The sequence below is a fragment of the Rana temporaria genome, chromosome 8 (assembly GCF_905171775.1).
Source record: "Rana temporaria chromosome 8, aRanTem1.1, whole genome shotgun sequence".
NCBI lineage: Eukaryota > Metazoa > Chordata > Amphibia > Anura > Ranidae > Rana > Rana temporaria.
The window spans coordinates 59924959-59946567 of record NC_053496.1 but is presented as its reverse complement, the minus strand read 5'-3'; the positions used below and the strand labels follow the sequence as shown (position 1 = coordinate 59946567).

The window sequence follows — 21609 nt, the reverse complement described above, 5'->3', positions numbered from 1 at the left end:
GTCTGTACAGACCAGCGGATCCATCCGTTGGGATGGACTCCAGCAGATGGATATGTTCTGCATGTCAGCAAATATTCGATCTGCTGGAATCCATCCCAGGGGAGATATATCCGCGGAAACAGATCCGCTGGCGTGTACACACCATAGGATCTATCCGCTGAAACCCATTTGCTGGGATTTATCTGCGGATGGATTCTATGGTGTGTACGGGGCCTATGGATAACTGATGAGCAGAAAAAGTTGGGCAGATCACAAGTTAACGATCACTGATATAGATAATGTACCTGAGTACTGTAATAAAACTAAAAATGTTTGCAATATGTTTTATTATAAAAGTAAAAGAGGGCAACATAAAATTAATGTGATATTTGACGCTGTTTTTGATAAACAAATGCACCAATATCTCATTGGATGGATGTAGTACCAATACTCAATGAATTCTCAAGGTGCTCATCAGATATTTTGATAATAATTTTGCCTTTTGCGTGCTTCATCCTTGAAAATAGTAGCTCACAAATCTAGATGCTGCCAAAAACTTGTGACATGAAATAGGCGTGATTGTGAAGAGTGGGATATATTTCTTTGGGAAGATAAGTCCAGTAAAGAGCCACTGTAAAATTTTTCTTCAAGCGCATGTGTATGCTAAGTGTAAACCCAATTTTACCAAAAATTCCCCAAAAAATGTACAATTTAAATTGTATTACTTTTGTATTGTGCCACATTCATAGCGGTCTTGGGCCGCATGCAGACACCCCTGATATAAACGTTTAAATACAAATATACATAAAGCTGACTATTTTTGTTTCTTTAAAAAGGTATTGTGCACTATCAAATGTTTTCATTGTTTTAAAAAAAAATCTGTGCTGTTTATTTGCCTTACCTTTTAATGATGGGATCATATGTTGTGGCTGCAGTTTGTAGCATCATGGCTGACTGATTCCCCTATGTCCATGTATTACCACAGCTAGCCTGTCCCTATTCGCCAAAGGAGCAAGACAACTTCCAGCTCCAGATCACATAGCATCCAGTGCATGTGTTGCCATCTGCTCTGTGTCGCATCACGAATGTGGGAGTGCCAATCTAATAAAAACATCTCTTGACTACATGATGAGTTCCCTGTGTCTGTATGCTCTGCCTACTTGTGTCTGATCTAATTACTGTGTAGCTTTCACCTGCACCAGCACTTAGCTGAGAGACCATGGAATTGTGGTACCGTGGAACCTTGGATTGCAAGTAACGCTGTTAGCGAGCGTTTTGCAACACGAGCACTGTATTTTGAAAAATCCTAACTTGGTTTGCGAGTGTTGTCTCGCAAAACGAGAAGGATTCAGGCCAAAGCGGTGTGCAGTACCGCGTTTGGCCTGAGGTGGGGGGGGCGCCAGAGGTGAGCGGAGCCAATCGGCGCCATTCAGAGCCGATTGGCACTGTTCGGAAATGTTAGGAAAGACTACATTACCAAGTCTTTCCAAGGTTTGCCTCGGGCCTTTCTGGCTGTTTCCGAGGCTCTCCGGCATCCCCCGCCTCTGGCCGCATGCGGTATTGCATGCCATTGAAGTCAATGCGAAACAAATTATTATCGTTTCCATTGACTTCAATGGGGAAACTCGCTTTGATATGCGAGTACGTTGGATTATGAGCATTCTCCTGGAATGGATTATACTCGTAATCCAAGGTTCCACTGTATATGTAACTTCACAGGAAAAAAAAAATCTCAGATTATAGGTAGAGGTCATGCTTTAACATATGCAGTGTCATGCAGCATATGCCTCATGTTTGAACAAAAACAGACACTTCTAACGCCAGCATGTGAAAATTTTACAGGCAAAAAAATTACATTATCAAACTACATGATCAATGCACATGTTATAGAGGTGAAAAACAGAAAGGTGCAGGTAGGAAGATCTATAACGCCTTTAATTATTATTTTCTGCTTCCTGCAAAAGGTACCTGCTCGTCAGTCATGTCCAATCCAGTGACATATCCCTGCTGTCCAACTAGCTTACTCAGCATGAAACAGTCTCTCCCGCTCCCACTGCCCAGATCCAGGATCCTGCAGTTCTCCAGACACTCTGGAACTGTGAGGCCACATCCATAATACCTGTGCAATGAAAAACAAAAACATTTTCCAGATACAGGAACAAACCTTCTAAGCTAAATATACATTTCCCCCACCCACCCACCCACCCACCCACAGGAAAGTTCAGCAAAGGGCATTAGATGCTTTACCATGAATTGTTCTCACAGTAATACCCACAATAAGGCATCTTCCTCATTTTATTTCATCATACACCAAGCTCATCATTTTAATTTTCATGTTCCCTCTTGTAAATGCTGTAATAAAATTACTGATTTAAATTTTTAAAGTATGTCCATTATGCATCCCTATTGCCTCCTCTCCTCTTTTATAATACAGCCTAACTGCCTCTAATCTCTTCATCCTCCACATACCAGTCTTGTTACTTTTTCTCTCTCTTTCCTAGAACCTGGTCTCACTGCCCCATTATCCCCACATTCTGATCTTGCTGACTCCTAACCTACCTGGTACTCAACTATGACTCAATATGTTATAGACAGGTAAGTAATCCAGTAACTGGTGTTGGGTTCCCTCCTACGGTTAGCTCATGTATAAAAGAGCCACCGATTGGTTATAGGATTCCCTTTTTAATAGTGTGCAGTATATAACCGCGTTTTCCTGTGTTTTCACTCCGTGTATTCTCCAAAATAGGAGAGAAAAAAATACTCTGTGAAATAGACAAAAAATGCTAAAAAAAAGTGAAATGAAGAGGTATTCAATATTTGGCTCCCATTGATCCTCTATGTCAGGGATATGCAATTAGCGGACCTCCAGCTGTTGCAAAACTACAAGTCCCATCATGCCTCTGCCTCTGGGTGTCATGCTTGTGGCTGTCAGAGTCTTGCTATGCCTCATGGGATTTGTACTTCTGCAACAGCTGGAGGTCCGCTAATTGCATATCACTGCTCTATGTGATGGTATTGGATAACGTGTCAAATTCAATTGAGCCTCTAGATGTCAGTCTTGTGCTCAAAGAGGGTTTTGAAGAGAAAGAAAAAACTGTTTTGGCAAGTTTGTATCAACTAAACATGTGTAACAAAAAAGTGTCTAAATGGTACTTCAGTTTATTCATTAGTAGTTCAAAGCTGTAGTTTGTGTGGACCTAGTTAGGTCATGTCTCCAGTGAGAAAAAAAAATGTATAATTAAAAGTGAAAAATATATATGAAAAAATATGTATCTATATATATTTGATTATTTGGTGAATAACACAAGCGTGATTCCCTCCGTTGGGACACTATCCGTGAATATGTGCTATTTTGTATGTCAAATACTGAACGTGAGATTATTACAATGTGTGATTAATCTATTCCTATACTTTAAACCTCCTATGGTTTCAACAATTAACACACAATAATTTAGTTCCGTGCTATTGATTACTCAATTAGTGAGAAGTACTAATTGAGTAATCAATAGCACGGAACTAAATTATTGTGTGCTAATTGTTGAAACCATAGGAGGTTTAAAGTATAGGAATAGATTAATCACACATTGTAATAATCTCACGTTCAGTATTTGACATACAAAATAGCACATATTCACGGATAGTGTCCCAACGGAGGGAATCATGCTTGTGTTATTCACCAAATAATCATATATATATATATATATAGATACATATTTTTTCATATATATTTTTCACTTTTAATTATACATTTTTTTTCTCACTGGAGACATGACCTAACTAGGTCCACACAAACTACAGCTTTGAACTACTAATGAATAAACTGAAGTACCATTTAGACACTTTTTTGTTACACATGTTTAGTTGATACAAACTTGCCAAAACAGTTTTTTCTTTCTCTTCAAAACCCTCTTTGAGCACAAGACTGACATCTAGAGGCTTAATTGAATTTGACACGTTATCCAATACCATCACATAGAGGATCAATGGGAGCCAAATATTGAATACCTCTTCATTTCACTTTTTTTTAGCATTTTTTGTCTATTTCACAGAGGATTTTTTTCTCTCCTATTTTGGAGAATACACGGAGTGAAAACACAGGAAAACGCGGTTATATACTGCACACTATTAAAAAGGGAATCCTATAACCAATCAGTGGCTCTTTATACATGAGCTAACCATAGGAGGGAACCCAACACCAGTTACTGGATTACTTACCTGTCTATAACATATTGAGTCATAGTTGAGTACCAGGACAGCAGCGCCAATTCCCCCAACCCCAATATTTTCAATCACTGACCCTCGATAGAGGACACTTACAGGGAGGCAGCAGCGTCCAATCCTTAGTCCTAGCGCGGATATATAATCTCATTCCTAACCTACCTGTTTCCACAATCTGACATCACCTTTCACTATGAATAAGTTGTGGAACTTCATACCGTGAAGAAATGTCTGCATGAATCTCAATCAATGCCCTTTTTATATGTTCCGGTAAAGGCCTGGAAGAAGCGTCGCAGGCTGAGGTTTTAAGATCCTTTGTATCAGTCAGTTGCTTCCCATAATAGTCCTGTTATAGAGAAATTCTGTGATCAATAAAAGTTAACCAGGAATGAAGATTATTTTAAAGTGTCACTAAACCCAAACCCACATCATACAAAACTATCAATAAATGCTGTATTACATTCTTTTCATACTCAGTCACTATGACATTCGTTTTTTTGTATTCTGTAAAAAACCTGGTTGATCCTGCTGCTCTCAATCTACTCCTTCTGTCAATGTCCCCAGTTCAGCTAGTTGCAGCTGTGGTGGCAACTCTGTACATGCTCAGTTTTCAGTGAGTTTCTATGCTGAGCATTTCCTTCCTATCACATCTGAGCAGCCCATGTGACTATAGAGTCACACATGTGGGCCTATCCTCGGTGTGTCATGTGACAGCTATATATCAATTAGGAAAAAGGTATTTAGATGTTTTTTTACTAACATAATTACAGAGCCATTATCCACATACAGAAATAAAAGGGACAATGTAAATGAAACAGTGTGCGTTTAATATCACTTTAAGACTAATAAGCAACCAATATTGTAAGCTAAATTATGTTTGAGATTTGTGGAAGGCAGCTTTTGCTGACTGATGGTTGGGCACCCAACGGCTTAATTTCTGTTTTTTTATTGTCAGTCTTATATATGTAATTATTCAAAGATAAAACCTGCTAATTTATGTTATCTGAAGTACATGGAACGGTGTGGCTGTATTGACGTACATATTTACTCATCATGCTCAGATGCAGGCACAGGCCCCTTTACCTCCTTTTCCCACAACTCCCTGGGTTCCAAGACCTGCTCACAGAGAATAAGCCCTTGATGAGCAGTGCCCCTTACCCCTCTCACTATGTGCTCTAACGGTCCTGGCCATTGTCATTTGTAGGGACCCCTCTATTATAGGTTTTTGTAGAGGTTCACTGGAAGAGAAAATTTCCCTATATGCGAATGATGTATTTTTATACTTGGGTGATACTGGTTCCCTGCAGACTTTGATGGAGACTATCAATAGGTTTGGTGACTTCTCAGGTTTCACCATAAATTGGATTAAATCTATTTTTATGCCCCTTGATCCATTAGCCACACCTCTCCGTACGGGTGCAAGGCAGATCCCTATAGCTACTTCCTTTAAGTATCTTGGAGTGGTGGTGTGTCCAGAACCCTCAAGCTGAATTTAAAACCCCCGTTAGAGAGACAAAAACTAAAAAGTCATAGCTGGTGTAAAGTTCCGTTCTCCGTAGTGGGGACAATTAATCGAATTAAAAAAAAATGGTTTGGGCCCAAAATCTCTTATATAATTTCCATAACTCTCCTGTTTTGATTTCCCAAAAGTGGTTTAAACCTGTTGATTTCCAGTTTAGGGATCTTATCTGGAAGAGACAAAAACTTGCATAAGTTTGACCACTCTGCAGTATGGTAAAGATAGGAGAGGACTGGCGGTCCCACAAGCTAAAATGTATTTTCTGATCACCTCACTTGCTGAACGCTGCTAAATGCCTGATCCCAAGATATTGGGAAAAGGTAGCATGCACATCATTAGCTGATTGAAAGAAGGAAGTCAAGACAAAGCATCCCAGAAACAGGTCCTCAGAACATTCAAAAGAACATTTCTCCAGCTTGGCATATAGATTATTTTCTCTAAGGCACTAGTACCGCGTGGACATGGTTTCTGTGGACAAGCAGATTTTCTGAAAAGATGAGAATGTCATGCAGATAGATGACTTCCATGATGCAGTTTACTTCCTTCTAACTAAAGTCAACAGATCTTTGTTTCTCAATTTGTCTCTCCATAAATCGTCTATCAATCTTAATGCTCACTTTAATAAAGTCATCAAGACCATTTGGCGTATCTATTCTGAATAGTTAATCTTTTTTATTCTTAGAAAGTCCTTTTCTAAAGTGAAAGCGCTTTGCACTTTGTCGTTCCCAGTGGTATCAGTTACCCATCAACGAAATTCGGCAGCATATTCAGCAACAGGACGTCTCCCTTGGTGCAAGTTCAGTAAAACTGTTTCAGCAGTAGCGCTGCGATTCGGATCATCGAAAATTGAATTCATGGTTGTCACAAACCCCTCCAAATCTCCTAGAATCTCATGGTCTTGCTCCAAGTATGGGGAAACCCATGCCATGGCCTCATCAACGAACAGAGATATAATAAAGCCTGTTTTGGAGTGTGGGGTTGCAAATTAGTATGGTTGCAGCTGAAAGTGCAGTCATCATTGATTCAGGAAGCCTCTATAGAGTTTAGGATCCTGATTGATCACTGTTAGTAGCTGTTTGTTGGCGTTGCTGCGCAAGTTGTGTTCGTAATTCAATTACTTCTCCTTGTAACTCTTGCACTCGTGTTTGCAAGCTTTGAACAACCTCAGTTAGCGAAACAACATGTTCACTCGGGGATCTCAGAGGTGCGGCGGTCTACATGTTGTGGCCAGATTATTCTGTTAGGAGAATACCTGTAATGAGTGGAGACCATTGGCCAACAACTTCAGGCAAGCCCAGTTCTCAGGTCTGCAAAACATAGGAAATTCTGAATTGCTAGACCAATAATCAGTGTTGGGGTCACAAGCCAAGGTCGGTGAAGGAGAGAGCTTTGAGAGTCTACTGCATCGACAAGCCAAGGTTGATGCAGTAGGAGAGTTTTGTAGTCGGAGTCACAAGCCAAAGTCGTTTCCAAACAGAAATAGAAGTAGCTCAAGTATTATGTAGGATCAGACCACAATAATCTGGCGACTGGAGGCAAGGCTTATATAGGAAGTTGATGGGACGAGCAAGGATCAAGGTTCAACAGCTATCAAAACACAAGGCAGGGTTGTCCAATGGATCAGGCAGGATTGTCCAATAGATCAGGCAAGGAGCTGTCCAGCATCCCAGATAGCTCAACGAGAAGAATCAATGCCAGACACCAAAAAGGTCCCAGGTTTGAGCCCAGGTGCAATCCTCCCCTCCCTCCTCTACTTGTATATGACACAGCGGCGATCTCCTGCTGTGTCACAAAGCTCTGGTCTGAATTATTTGGTGGTGCTGTAACAAAGTCCTGCCTGCTAGACGGAACACTGATCCAATTGAATCAGTGTGACGGTGGTACTTTGTTACAGGGGCTAATTCAACTCCATGCTCCGTGACACAGCGGGAGATCTTGATCCAGGCACTAATGTGGCTGCATTTGGTGGGCACTGATAAGCTATTTGGTGGGTGGTGCCTACCTGTGTGTTAATTTTGGATTATGTGTGTCTGCCAGCGTGTTAATTTGGCAATGTGTGTGTCTGTCAGTCTGTTAATTTGGGATTTTGTGGGTATTTTTGTGTCTGCAAGTGTGTGAGTTTGAGATTGTGTGGGTGTCAATGTGTTAATTTGGGATTGTATGTGTGGGTGTCATTGTGTTAATTTGGGATTATGTGTGTTTATCTATCAGTATATGTGTGTGTATCTCTCATTGCAGCATGCACATGTAGCGCCGGGTTACTTTCAAGGTAACCAGAGCTGTCGAAATTTAAGGGGTAATGTTTAGGTGGGGTCTCTGTTTCAGCTTGGCTGTACTGTGGGCTCATTCTGTTGTTGTTGGGGTGTTATCCCACCCCGGGACGACGGGTGGCACCGGTGGAGTTGAGGCTTGGGTACATTTTACCAGCAGCCAATCAGGAGGGAGTGTTCTCGCTGGGCATGCTGGGAGAGGGTACTTCTGGAACAGACGCCATTGAGGCGGGGTTCTTTTTTTCAAGTGCGGCACCCACCTTTGGGGTGACTGCATCACGGCGCCCTGGCGTTATGGCCTACCTGGCCGGGGTGCATGTGCCACATGGTGCTCCTGGTTCCTTGACCACGTTGGTTCGAAACGTTCGAGTCGTGGCTGGGCCCCAGTGATCGACTGGGTCCCCAATCCTGAGAAGATCCCAAGCGTTGTTCCTTTGAGAGGAGGCTGTTCGGTGGGGAGTCCGCCTGAGGAGAGCCAAGAGAGGCTGGCAATCCAATAGGGTCTCGACTATCCACCGGGATCAAGGTAACCGGGCACTGAGAGGCTGGACGTTGGTCACCTATCCGTTGGTAACCTAGCTGCAAACTACCTGAGGGAGATTCAGGCACAAAGTCTATCAAGGAGGATTGTCTCTGTGATCTAAATTCTGGGGAGGGTCTGTGGCAGAGACTTTCTTTCCCTTAAGGTTCCGAGTGATACTCTGGCTGCCAGGTCGGTGAGAGAGGCCTGTCCAGGTACACTAGACCCACTCTGGCGAGAGTGGCGAAGCAAACAAAGTGTTGTTGGAAGCGGGACCGTTTCCTTATTGACACACCTGAATTACACACACACAGAAACCATGACACCCAAACAATAGAAATTACTTTCTCCAGACAGGGGTACTTAGGATTTTTTTTAGACCCGCAGGGGTACTTAACCGTAAGAGATTTAGAAACACTGCTCTAAAGAACACTGATATGGACAGCTCTGTTAGAGAGAGACCCCCCTCCAGGTCCCATTAGAGCCCTTTGTAGTCTCTAATGGGTCCTGGAGGGTAGTCTCTCTCTAACAGAGGCTCTCTATGGACACTGTTAGAGAGAAACCCCCCTCCAGGTCCCATTGAACTCTGTTGTAGTCTCTAATGGGGCCTGGAGGGGATACTTTATAGCAGACTCTATAATGGACACTCATAGGGCCTCTGTTATGCCGCGTACACACGATCGGTCAAACCGATGAGAACGGTCTGATGGACCGCTTTCATCGGACCAAACTGATTGCGTGTAGGCCCCATCGGTTATTTATCCATAGGTTAAAAAAAAGCAATCTTGTTTTAAATTGAACTGATGGATACCTAACCGATAGAAAAAAAACGATAGTTTGTAGACACGTCCATCGGTTAAAAATCCACGCATGCTCAGAATCAAGTCGACGCATGCTTGCAAGCATTGAACTTCATTTTTTTCAGCACGTCGTTGTGTTTTACGTCACCGCGTTCTGACACGATCGGTTTTTTAACCGATGATGTGTAGGCACGACTGACCATCAGTCAGCTTCATCGGTTAACCGATGAAAACGGTCCATCAGACCGTTCTCATCGGATGGACCGATCTTGTGTATGCGGCATTAGAGAGACCCCCCTTCCAGGTCCCATTATACTCCTTTGTAGTCTCTAATGGGACCTGGAGGGAACTCTTTCTAACAGACTCTATAATGAATCCTCCGCCCTCCCTGCAGTCTTCTGGGACACGTTACAGGTCCTAGAAGACTGCCAGATCATTTAACAGGCGCAGCGCGACTCGTGCATGCGCAGTGGGCACCCGGCTGTGAATGTGCAAACTGTCACAGCTGGGGAGAGGGAGAGAAGCGATAGTTCGGGTGAGGACATCGCTGGATCCTGGGACAGCTGAGTGTGTGTTGATTAAAAGTCAGCAGATACACTTTTTGTAGCTGCTGCCTTTTACAAAATACAAAAATCGGCAACTCAACATGTATTTTTGTCTGTTTTTGTCAGGAATGCATTTCCGAAAACAACCGGGTGCTCTGGTTTCTTCGAACACTCCAAGGACTTGCTGGTAGGTTAATTGGCTTTTGTCGAAATTGGCCCTAATATGTATATGCATGTTATGTGAGATAGGAACATTAGATTGTATGCTCTTTGAGGGCAGGGACTGATGTGAATGTACAATATGTAAAGAGCTGCATAAATTGATGCTACTATAAATAAATATAACTATAACTACGGTAGTTAATATCTGTAATAAATAATAGTAAATAGTAAAATGATATGTTTATTAAAATGTGTGCACTCTGTACTGTAGTTAGTTGTACATACATATGATTTCCATTAAAAAAGCCTGTTTGCTGTAAATTAAAATATTAATGTAAAACAGCAAAGCATTACTTTTGGACCATGTGGCATCTGAATGTGAACAGGTTATTGTTCAAAATAAGTGTATGTCAATAAATTCATCCCCATCCCCTCATATGTAGATATTGCACCTTTATCCTTCTGTAGGAATCTGTTACATACTGTACCTTGACATCCTCATATGTCTGCAGGTAGCTGGCATCAGATTCTGATGTACTATATACCGTAAACAAAAAAAAAACAAAAGAAAACATTTATTTTCAATAATAATTTAGATAGATAAATATATATTGTAATATAGAAATCAGGATTCAACAACCCATTCTTAAAGGGAATCTATTTCGATAGAATATGTGAACTGCTTTCTGAAGTTGCATGCATCAGGGCTATCATCCTCATCTTTGCTTCACTACTTTGTGAGTCAATGACCTTAAACAAGTTTCAGGACAGCTCCTATACAAAAGCCTATTCTGGGCAAGTTACTAAGTAGTAAAAAAGAATACAGGTGCCAGCACCAGAATATGGTTTTAGGTTTTTTCTTAAATGTTTTTTTTTTTAATAATGAACATGATGTTTAATATTTGTTGTTATACTACATGTGTACAATCTTTATTTTACAAATAAACAATTACTACATGACAAAGGATTTCCAGAACACTATTGGTTAGCTAAAAAGGCACACGTAAGACAGTATTAGCCTGCCTCGAAGCATGCTTTGTCTGACAAGATCGTAAGGTATGAGCCACTGCAATGAATCATCCTTTCGTGTGTGCATATTTTAGCTTTACTTATTGCATTCTGAAGGACCAAATTGGATTAAGACCCGAGTATCTCAAAAATTAGGTGAGGGGAGAGAGAAGAAAGGGTTTATCTCTTAAATCTACTCATGTGTTTGCAAGGGAAATATTGAGGGACCAGGGCAGCTTAAAAGTAGAAAGAAATGTAAGGAAGATCTGGGAACCCTAACGGATGACCAATGGAGGAAGGTGTTGGAGAGAGGCAGTGGCGGCTGGTGCTCAAAGGAAAAAATAAATTGCAGTCTCACTGTGCCCAAACGCAGCCACTGTTACATGCCATCAAACGCAGCCACTGTGCCATCAAATGCAGCCACTGTGCCATCAATTCGCACCACTGTGCCATGCCATTAAACGCAGTCATTGTGCCATGCCGTCAAATGCAGTCACTGTGCCATCAATTCGCACCACTGTGCCATGCCATTAAACGCAGCCACTGTGCCATACATTGTCACCACTGTGCCATGCCATTAAACGCAGTCACTGTGCCATCCATTGTCACCACTGTGCCATGCCATTAAACGCAGCTACTGTGCCATCCATTGTCACCACTGTGCCATGCATTGTCACCACTGTGCCATGCCATTAAACGCAGCCACTGTGCCATACATTGTCACCACTGTGCCATGCCATTAAACGCAGCCACTGTGCCATACATTGTCACCACTGTGCCATGCCATTAAACGCAGTCACTGTGCCATCCATTGTCACCACTGTGCCATGCCATTAAACGCAGCTACTGTGCCATCCATTGTCACCACTGTGCCATGCCATTAAACGCAGCCACTGTGCCATGCCATTAAACGCAGCCACTGTGCCAAACATTGTCACCGCTGTGCCCTTTAATGGTCACCACTGTGCCAATTGTCCCCACTGTGCCCTGTAAATTGCTTTCTTCCCCCTCCGCCCGGCACTTACCTTACTGGTTTTAGGCATCCACGTCCCACGATGTCTTCTCCCGCCCTCGATGACTGACAGGCATCTCAGCCAATCAGGTTACTGGTAGCCAGAACCGGCCAACCTGATTGGCTGAGACGCCTGTCATCTTATTCAAGGGGCGTACAGTCTGTGCGCTCCGAGAATAAGCTTCCGGGCTGTATTGGGAAAGCCTATCAGAGCCGCTGGCTTTGATAGACATTTCCCTACAGCCAACCAGCTGGCGTTATTCAGATGGCCGGAAATGCAATGCATGAATCTATGTTATTTCACTCAGTGGCGGTGAGAGCCAGAGGGGGCGGCGCTCCAGCGCCCTCTATGGACGAACCGCCACTGGAGAGAGGGCATATGGCCACAGTCTCGCCTGCTCAGAAAGTATCATTCCTAAAGATGATACATAGGACGTACTATACACCTAAAAGACTATTTAGATTTGGTTGGAGAGCAGATGCGGAATGCCCCGGTTGCCAGGATACGGGGGACTTAATACACATGTTATGGAGGTGCCCAAAATTATTTAGGTACTGGCTAGGGATCATCAATATCATAAATACGACATATGGGACTAAGTTGGAGATAGACCCTAGTACGTGTATAGTGGGCCTATGGGAGGAAAGCGGTGGGTCGACTAGTACTATAAAAGCAGTGTTAAGGTGCCTCTTTCAAGCAAGAAAATTAATTGCACAGAGATGGCAAGCAGTGAACCCCCCAACAATAAGTGAGTGGACTAATGCAGTGACAGTAACTTTATGGAAAGAGAAAGTAGTATACATTAAGAGGAGAAATGTCAAGGAATTTGATAAAATATGGAAACTAGGGATGTCCCGATACCGATACTAGTATCGGTATCGGGACCGATACCGAGCATTTCCCCGAGTACTTGTACTCGGGGAAATGCTCCCGATGCTTCACCCGATACTTGGGCGGGCAGGCAGGGGAGTTGCAAATCTTCTCTCCCCCTGTACTGTTGACTTCCCCTGTCCGTGCTGCTCTCTCACCTCCCCCTGTCCGTTAGTGCCGTTCTCTCTCCTCCCCCGTCCGTCCGTGCCGCGCTCTCTCCTTCCCTTCCCCCGTCCGTGTCGTTCTCTCCCCGCCCCCCCCGTCCGTCCGTGCAGTTCTTTCCTCCTCCCCCCCGTCCGTCCGTCCATGCAGTTCTTTCCTCCTTCCCCCCCCCCCCGTCCATCCGTGCAGTTCTTTCCTCCTTCCCCCCCCCGTCCGTCCGTCCGTGCAGTTCTTTCCTCCTCCCCCCCCCCCCGTCCGTCCGTGCAGTTCTTTCCTCCTTCCCCCCCCGTGCAGTTATTTCCTCCTTCTCCTTCCCCCCCGTCCGTGCAGTTCTTTCCTCCTTCCCCCCCCCCGTCGGTCCGTGCAGTTCTTTCCTCCTCCGCCCCCCCGTCCGTCCGTCCGTGCATCTCTCCGTCAGTCCGTGCAGTTTTTTTTGCAGTGCCGCTCTCCCCCCTCAATCTGTCAGGGGGGAGAGCGGAGGTAGGAGCCGCTAAGCCCGGCTCCTACCTTTTCTGAATGAACAGAGTCGGTGGTCACCGACTCTGTCCATTCATATAACTGAGCATCGTAACCTCCTGTGTTTACGATGCTTCAGTTTATGAATGGAGGAGCTTCCCTCCATTCATTTCAGCTGAAGCTGCTGAGAAAGGGACTGGGGAATCTGTTTCCCTAGTCCCTTTCTCTGTCTTAAAGGGGAGATGCAGGAGGTCTGTTAAGACCCCTGAAATCTCACCAAAGCCCCCCAACAGGGCTGATTAAAAAAAAAAATTGCAATAAATATTAAAAAATAAATAAAAATAAAATGTAAAAAAATAAATAAAAAAAAACCACACTGACAATTCACCCCCCACCCCCCCCCCTAAAAAATAAATAAATAAAAAAATCACTGTAAAAAAAAAAAAAAAAAAAAATACTGCCACTGTCACATGACATTTTAAAAAAGTATCGGTAATCGGTATCGGCGAGTACTTGAAAAAAAGTATCGGTACTTGTACTCGGTCTCAAAAAAGTGGTATCGGGACAACCCTAATGGAAACCATGGTTGCTTAAACTGGGGTACCCTGTGTGAAAAGATGATTTATTAAACTGGAGAGTAGGGGTGGGGGGGTGGTAAGATAGGTAAATTATCAGGAGAAACATATAAGGTTATGATATACGGGGGAATGTGAAATGCTTTGTAAAAGAATATAATGAATGTAACCTGCTTTTATATATGACGAAAAAATGTAATAAAGAGAATTAAATATATAAAAAAAAAAAAAGAATAACCTTCTAGATCCCCTTCAGTCTGGATTTCGCCCACCGCACTCCACAGAAACTTCTCTCCTAAAACTCACCAACAACTTACTAACAGCCAAAACCAACGGTCATGATTCCATACTTACTCTTGGACCTTTCTGCTGCCTTTGATACAGTTGCCCACTCCCTCCTCCATGGCTGCTCTCTCCATTGATTTGAATCTTACCTATCTCACCGCACCTTCAGTGTCACTTACAACTCCATTTCCTTCCTCTCCAACTCCTCTTACCGTTGGGGTCCCCCGAGGTTCTGTCTTTGAACCTCTACTATTCTCGATCTACACGTCCTCCCTGGGTCAGCTGATAGCCTCCCATGGCTTCCGCTACCATTTATATGTCGATGGCACCCAAATTTATTTTTCCGGCCCTCAGCTCACCCCATCCCCACACACATTACTGATTTACTAACAGACATATCAGCCTGGATGTCACACCACTTCCTCAAACTGAATCTATCTAAAATCAAGTACTTAATATTTCCTCCGCTAAGTGCCTCTTCCCCTGACTTCTCTGTCAAGATCAATGGCATATCTATCAGTCTGTCCCCCATGCCAGGGTGCTAGGGGTAAACTTAAACCCTGAACTGTCCTTTCAGGCCCACATCCAATTTCTGTCAAAATCATGCCTCCTTAGCCTCCACAACATTTCTAGAATACGCCCCTTTTTAACTAATGACACCGCCTGTAACGATATCACGCACTGGACACACGAATAGCTGTAAATAGTGGTCATGTTGTTTGAAACCGTACAGCAGCCATGACAGTTTAACTAACAGTGTAAGTTCGCTGTACAAATGAACTCACTCCCTCCTCCCTTTTTCTTAGGAATTCATAGGCTTAATACTTCAAACAAGATGTTATTTCAACAGAGAACGCTAGGCCTGAAAAAACACAGCTAACAGCCACAGGCCTATCTTAAAACTGTCACCCCCTCAATTTAGAGAACCAACAGATCCGGTCGTAAATATATTTAGTGCACATAAAGTTAAACCGTGGAACAAGTATGAAAGTTCAACATGTTTCATAACTTCCAAATAAATAATAGCACCACCATAAAATGGACATATTTAGTTTCCTCAGATAATTTGTAACGTGTCAAATCCAGACATCAATATAATAGGTTCTATGGAAAGCCCCTGGCCCCCTTTATTCATCTTAGATAAACTAGAAATAGGAGCCCTGTCATGTGTGTACTTGTTTTGCAGCACATGTCACGCTGAACAATAAAATGGATATTGTTAGTCTGTAAACATTAGAGCTGCAGAGATATGAATATTTGTACTCAGAGTCTCAGGTAAACGTGCTAGGGAAAGGTCTGAGGGGGAAACAGGGAAATTGACCTGAGGTGGGAAATTGACCTGAGGTGTGCCGGGGTCACGTGGTCGGTATGCCTAAAAGGGGGCATACCCAAGTAGAAGTAAAAGAAGAAATAGTAAGAAAAAAGGGGATGGGTGGGTGGGACACAAGAAAGACCGTCGCCCAGAAGGAGGAAGGAGGGTGGGTTTAAATACCTCCCGATTCCTCCTACAAATACAGGCTGACCTGCGGTCAGCCTTACACTTGTACTCAGAGTCTCAGGTAAACGTGCTAGGGAAAGGTCTGAGGGGGAAACAGGGAAATTGACCTGAGGTGGGAAATTGACCTGAGGTGTGCCGGGGTCACGTGGTCGGTATGCCTAAAAGGGGCCAAAAAATAAACAGTAGGATGAGCTAGCAAAGAGATTGAAATGAAAGTAACCGTATGTAACCACAAGCCCCCAACGCAAGAATGCCTGTGACAGACCTGTGGAACTGGGATATGTCCGGAAAAGAAAGCTGACTACCGCCAATCTAACTACTCAACACCGTAAATACAGACCCCTCGATGAAAAGCAGCCGAACTGCACCTGTACTAAAGCACGGCCCGGAGTGAATATGAAAGTGCTACCCTAGCTAAGCAGCAAGGAAAGGCTGCGTGTCATGCCCTGTGCTGGCAGGGAAGGGAGTGCTAGGGAAAGAAGGGTGGCCTATCTCTGAATACATCCACGAAAGTCAGGCGCCCAGACTGTGATGGGCACCAGCTTGAAAAACCTGTTTGAGCTGAAAAGGGGCCAAAAGAACCAATACCGCAAGTAGGTACAGAATGTTTGTGAGGGAAGAACCCAGGATACTGAGATAAAAACGCCTGGAAGATATCCCAGGCCGAGTCAAGAGCTACCAGGCTGAATTGACAAGGACTTGAGATCAAGCTTCGTCTGTAACAAAAGAGAAGGCCGTATCGGGAGGTTCCAGGAGGGCATGCCACCATGTATGGAAACCCGTAAACGGAGAAGGACGGCTGGCGGCAAAAACCTTCGATTTTCTGCCCGTGACATGAATTCTGTAAACAAGAACAACATCGTTAAAACCAAACATGACCAACGAGCCCCAACTTACCTTAGGAAAAGGAAAATCCCTACCTTTCCTAACCCCTACCTACGTGGGTGTCCGTGATTGACACACTCAGTAACGTAGAGCAGGAACGAATACGTAGCACAGAACTGAAACCGTGTCAGTCTCAAGAACCTAGCGAGGCTGAGCTGAGGCAAACCAGGCCAATTAAAAACGTAACACTCAAGCCTACGAACCTGAAGACGTGTCAGGCAAGTGATGTAAGTAGTAAGATAACATGACGTACGAAAACGTAATGATAGCCGTGAGAAGCGGATGAGGGGACTTGCCACTGCATAAGCCAATTAGAAACGAAACATCTCAATCCGACAGTACCCCTAACAGGTACCCAGCAGTGGAGAGTGGCCATGAACTAACGTGAGGGTATGAAAGTGACATGCATGCCCAGCCTATGAAAATAAAACGTAGGTAAGTGTAGGACTGATGCAGCTGAACTGACAATGTGACAATCCCATGAAATGCGAAGGCCGAGCGACCTGAGGCGGCAGGCAAATTAAAAACGTACACTCAAGCCTGATGAACCTGAAGACGTGTCAGGTCGTTGTGTGAGAAATGAAATGTTAAGATGCATGAAACGTATGAGAAACGGATGAGGAGACTTGCCACCGTACAAGCCAATTAAAAACGATCATCTCAATCCGTAAGCACCCATAGACGTGATGGGTGACCCCCCCCCCAGCGGTGGAACGCCATGAATCTGAAAGAACATGCTAATACTACCAACTGAAAACTTACACCACTGGAACCTGCATGAGAAACGTGAGATAGCATGAGAAACAACACCTTCGAGAACATGACTAGCATGAGAAACGTAATCACATGACATGAAATGACAGGCATGAAAAACGTAGTCGCATAAGAACGTAACAGCATGAGGACATGACTAGCATGGGAAACGTAATCGCATGAGAAAATACCATGAGAACCGTAATTGCATGAGAAACGTACCCCATGAGGACATGGTAAGCATGAAACACACATGATCGCTTGAGAAACGTAGTCGCATGAGAAACGTGGTCGCATAAGAACGTAACAGCATGAGAACATGACTAGCATGAGAAATGTAATCGCATGAGAAAATACCATGAGAACCGTAATTGCATGAGAAACGTGACCCATGAGAACCATGATCATGTGAGGACGTAGCAAGCATGAAAAACCGTGATCGCATGAGAAACGTATTTGCATGAGAAACGTAGTCGCATGAGAAACGTAGTCGCTTGAGACACAAATCGCATGAGAAACATGATACCATGAGAAACGTAGTCGCATGAGAAAATACCATGAGACACAAATCGCATGAGACACAAAATCGCATGAGAAACATGCCATGAGAAACGTAGTCGTATGAGAAACGTGGTCGCATGAGAAACGTGGTCGCATGAGACAAATTGCATAAGACACAAAATCGCATGAGAAACGTGGTCGCATGAGAAACATGGTCGCATGAGAAACGTAGTCGCATGAGAAACGTAGTCGCATGAGAAACGTAGTCGCATGAGAAACGTAGTCGCATGAGAAACATGATACCATGAGAAACGTAGTCGCATGAGAAACGTAGTCGCATGAGAAAATACCATGAGACACAAATCGCATAAGACACAAAATCGCATGAGAAACATGCCATGAGAAACGTGGTCGCATGAGAAACGTGGTCGCATGAGAAACGTACCATGAGACACAAATCGCATAAGACACAAAATCGCATGAGAAACATACCATGAAAAACGTGGTCGCACGAGAAACGTAGTCGCACGAGAAACGTAGTCGCACGAGAAACGTAGTCGCACGAGAAACGTAGTCGCATGAGAAAATACCATGAGACACAAATTGCATAAGACACAAAATCGCATGAGAAACATACCATGTGAAACGTGGTCGCATGAGAAACATGGTCGCATGAGAAACGTAGACGCATGAGAAACGTAGACGCACGAGAAACGTAGTCGCACGAGAAACGTAGTCGCATGAGAAAATACCATGAGACACAAATCGCATGAGACACAAAATCGCATGAGAAACATACCATGTGAAACGTGGTCGCATGAGAAACGTGGTCGCATGAGAAACGTAGACGCATGAGAAACGTAGACGCATGAGAAAATACCATGAGACACAAGTCGCATGAGACACCAAAAAAAACGCACAAGAAAACATGATATCATGGGAACGTGGTCGCAAGAGAAACGTGGACGCATGAGAAATACCATGAGACACAAATCGCATGAGACACAAAATCGCATAAAAAACATGATACCATGAGAACGTAGTCGCATGAGAAACGTAGTAGCATGAGAAACGTGGTCGCATGACAAATGTAGTCGCATGAGACACAAATCGCATGAGACACAAAATCGCATGAGAAACATACCATGAGAACGTGATCGCATGAGAACATGATCGCATGAGGAATACCATGAGACACAAATCGCATGAGACACAAAATCGCATGAGAAACCTGATACCATGAGAACGTAGTCGCATTAGAAACGTAGTCGCATGAGGAATACCATGAGACACAAAATCGCATGAGAAACATGATACCATGAGAACGTGGTCGTATGAGAACATGATCGCATGAGAAACGTAGTCGCATGAGAACATGATCGCATGAGAAACGTAGTCGCATGAGAAACGTAGTCGCATGAGAAACGGCATGAAACCCTGAGAAAGTAACCGCAAAGGGAAATATAGATGCATGGGAACATGAAGGCATGAAAAACATGAAGCTACCAGAAACCTAAGACAGGGGGAGATGCATGACACATGGACAGTAGTGAATTACAGAGCTGGACGTGAAGTAAAGAGAATATACACATAAAAGGAGCTGAACATGTGGTAAGTAACATATAACAAGAAAGCTGCATATGGCCAGCACTGGCAGCCACAGAACCTGCCCCTCCCCCCTGACCACTCAGCCAAGCCCCCCCAACCACTCAGCCAAGCCCCCCCTAGCTGCCAAGAGCAACACACTCGCCCCTTGCAAAACTCCACCGCAGATAGTGGAGCAAACCCCTGAACCTTGAGGAGGGAGGAAGCGACTCTCTTAGCTGCATGCTGATGTAAGACCTCCCACGATGCAGCCATCAGCCGCCGGAGCGTGCGACTCCTGGAGCACCCGACTCCGCTCTGACGTCACACCCGGAAGTAGCATGTGTCCACACCGTGGGGAGCTCTCCAGCCCGATACAGACCCGATGGAGGTGTCCGCCCGCCCGTGGGGCCATCCGACTAGCGAATGCTGAGGACGAGCAGGTACCCCTGCACAAAGCCAGGACAAAGTAAACCGTGGGTGGAGTGAACCCCCGCACCGCAAGGAGGGAGGAAGTGCCTCCCGCTCTGCAGTGACTAGAAGGGGGAGACCTCCCACGATGCGGCGATCAGCAGCTGGAGCATGCGACACGTGGAGGACCTGTCGGCGCTCTGACGTCACGAACCGGAAATACACAAGAAAGACCGTCGCCCAGAAAGAGGAAGGAGGGTGGGTTTAAATACCTCCCGACTCCTCCTACAAATACAGGCTGACCTGCGGTCAGCCTTACACGTATCACAATGTGTACCTGGGACATGGGCATGAATGTAGACCCCTCCCAGCAACCAACCCCTAAATAAGATGACCAGACGATTGGTCACTGGTTGCTGTCAACACCCCTTTGATCTGACAGAAAAGAGGAGATGCCAAGTCAATGGGCAGTTCTCCTTTTTACCATCCAAGCAGGAACATCTGCTAAGTTTGAGAACCGATTACCCAGCTCATCGATCGAACTCTGATCAACCCTTGGACTTTAATTGGAAGTATTATTTATCTCCAATTCTACCTTATTCCTTTGTGGCTATATATTGTCGTTATCTCTTTAAAAACATATTTTTCTGTAACATTTTATTGCACCAACTTTGCCCTTTTCATAATAAACCCTTATGTTGAAAAGTGTTAACCTTGTCTCCAAAACTCTTAATGCAAGCTATAAACGAACCTCTGCCTCTTTAAAGCGGTTCTCCACCCTAAAGTGGAGTCCCGCTGATCGGAACCCGCCCCCCCTCCGGTGTCACATTTGACACCTTTCAGGGGGGAGGGGGGTGCAGATACCTGTCTAAAGACAGGTATTTGCACCCACTTCCGGCCACACGCTACGGGCGAAAGACGGGTTTTTCTGACTTCCCGTCTGTCGCCCGTTGTGTGCTGGGAACACTCGGCTCCCAGCACACAGCGTGTGAGCCAATCGGCGGGCGCAGCGCGACTCGCGCATGCGCCGTAGGGAACCGAGCAGTGAAGCCGCAGCGCTTCACTTCCTGGTTCCCTCAGCGTGGATGGCGGGGGGAGCAGCAGAGAGACAAGCGATCGCTCGTGCTCTGCTGCGATCAGCGCTGGACTCCAGGACAGGTAAGTGTCCTAATATTAAAAGTCAGCAGCTGCAGTATTTGTAGCTGCTGGCTTTTAATATTTTTTCCCCATGGCACATCCGCTTTAAGAGCGCTACTGTTGTAGTGTAAGGACTCTGAGTAGACCTGTCTGTGGTGACAGTGTGTGTTGCAGACCCTTATTCTAAAATCATAGTTAAAGGGTTAATTGCGTAATTAGCCCAGTGACAATCGCTCTCAGGCTGCTGGCACTTAGATTGTGGTCCCGCAAGCTGGAAAATCTTTGTGCTGGGTGCAGTTGAGAGTGGCATTGTTGCGCAAGTGACAGCATGGTGTGAGGTCGGCCTGTCCTTCATCGCAAGTTAGCGCGGAGGGCGGGGATCTGACACCTGCGTTCGTCACACCACCAAGCTCAAAATTCTCTTCCTGGTTATCTCTTGCCTCGACTACTGCAACTCC

General features: G+C 44.6%; 1 protein-coding gene across 3 annotated transcripts in view; it reads right to left on the bottom strand.

Moving 5' to 3' along the window:
- LOC120946983 (arsenite methyltransferase-like) overlaps positions 1 to 21609 on the bottom strand; it is a 77241-nt gene that overhangs the window by 42800 nt on the left and 12832 nt on the right. For all 3 annotated transcript variants that reach the window (XM_040361870.1, XM_040361867.1, XM_040361869.1), the window contains exons 2-4: positions 10502 to 10550; positions 4416 to 4543; positions 1948 to 2098 (exon numbers count right to left, since the gene is read on the bottom strand). In XM_040361870.1, the coding sequence (XP_040217804.1) occupies positions 1948 to 2098; positions 4416 to 4543; positions 10502 to 10550 (328 nt within the window). The remainder of the gene's footprint in view (positions 1 to 1947; positions 2099 to 4415; positions 4544 to 10501; positions 10551 to 21609) is intronic.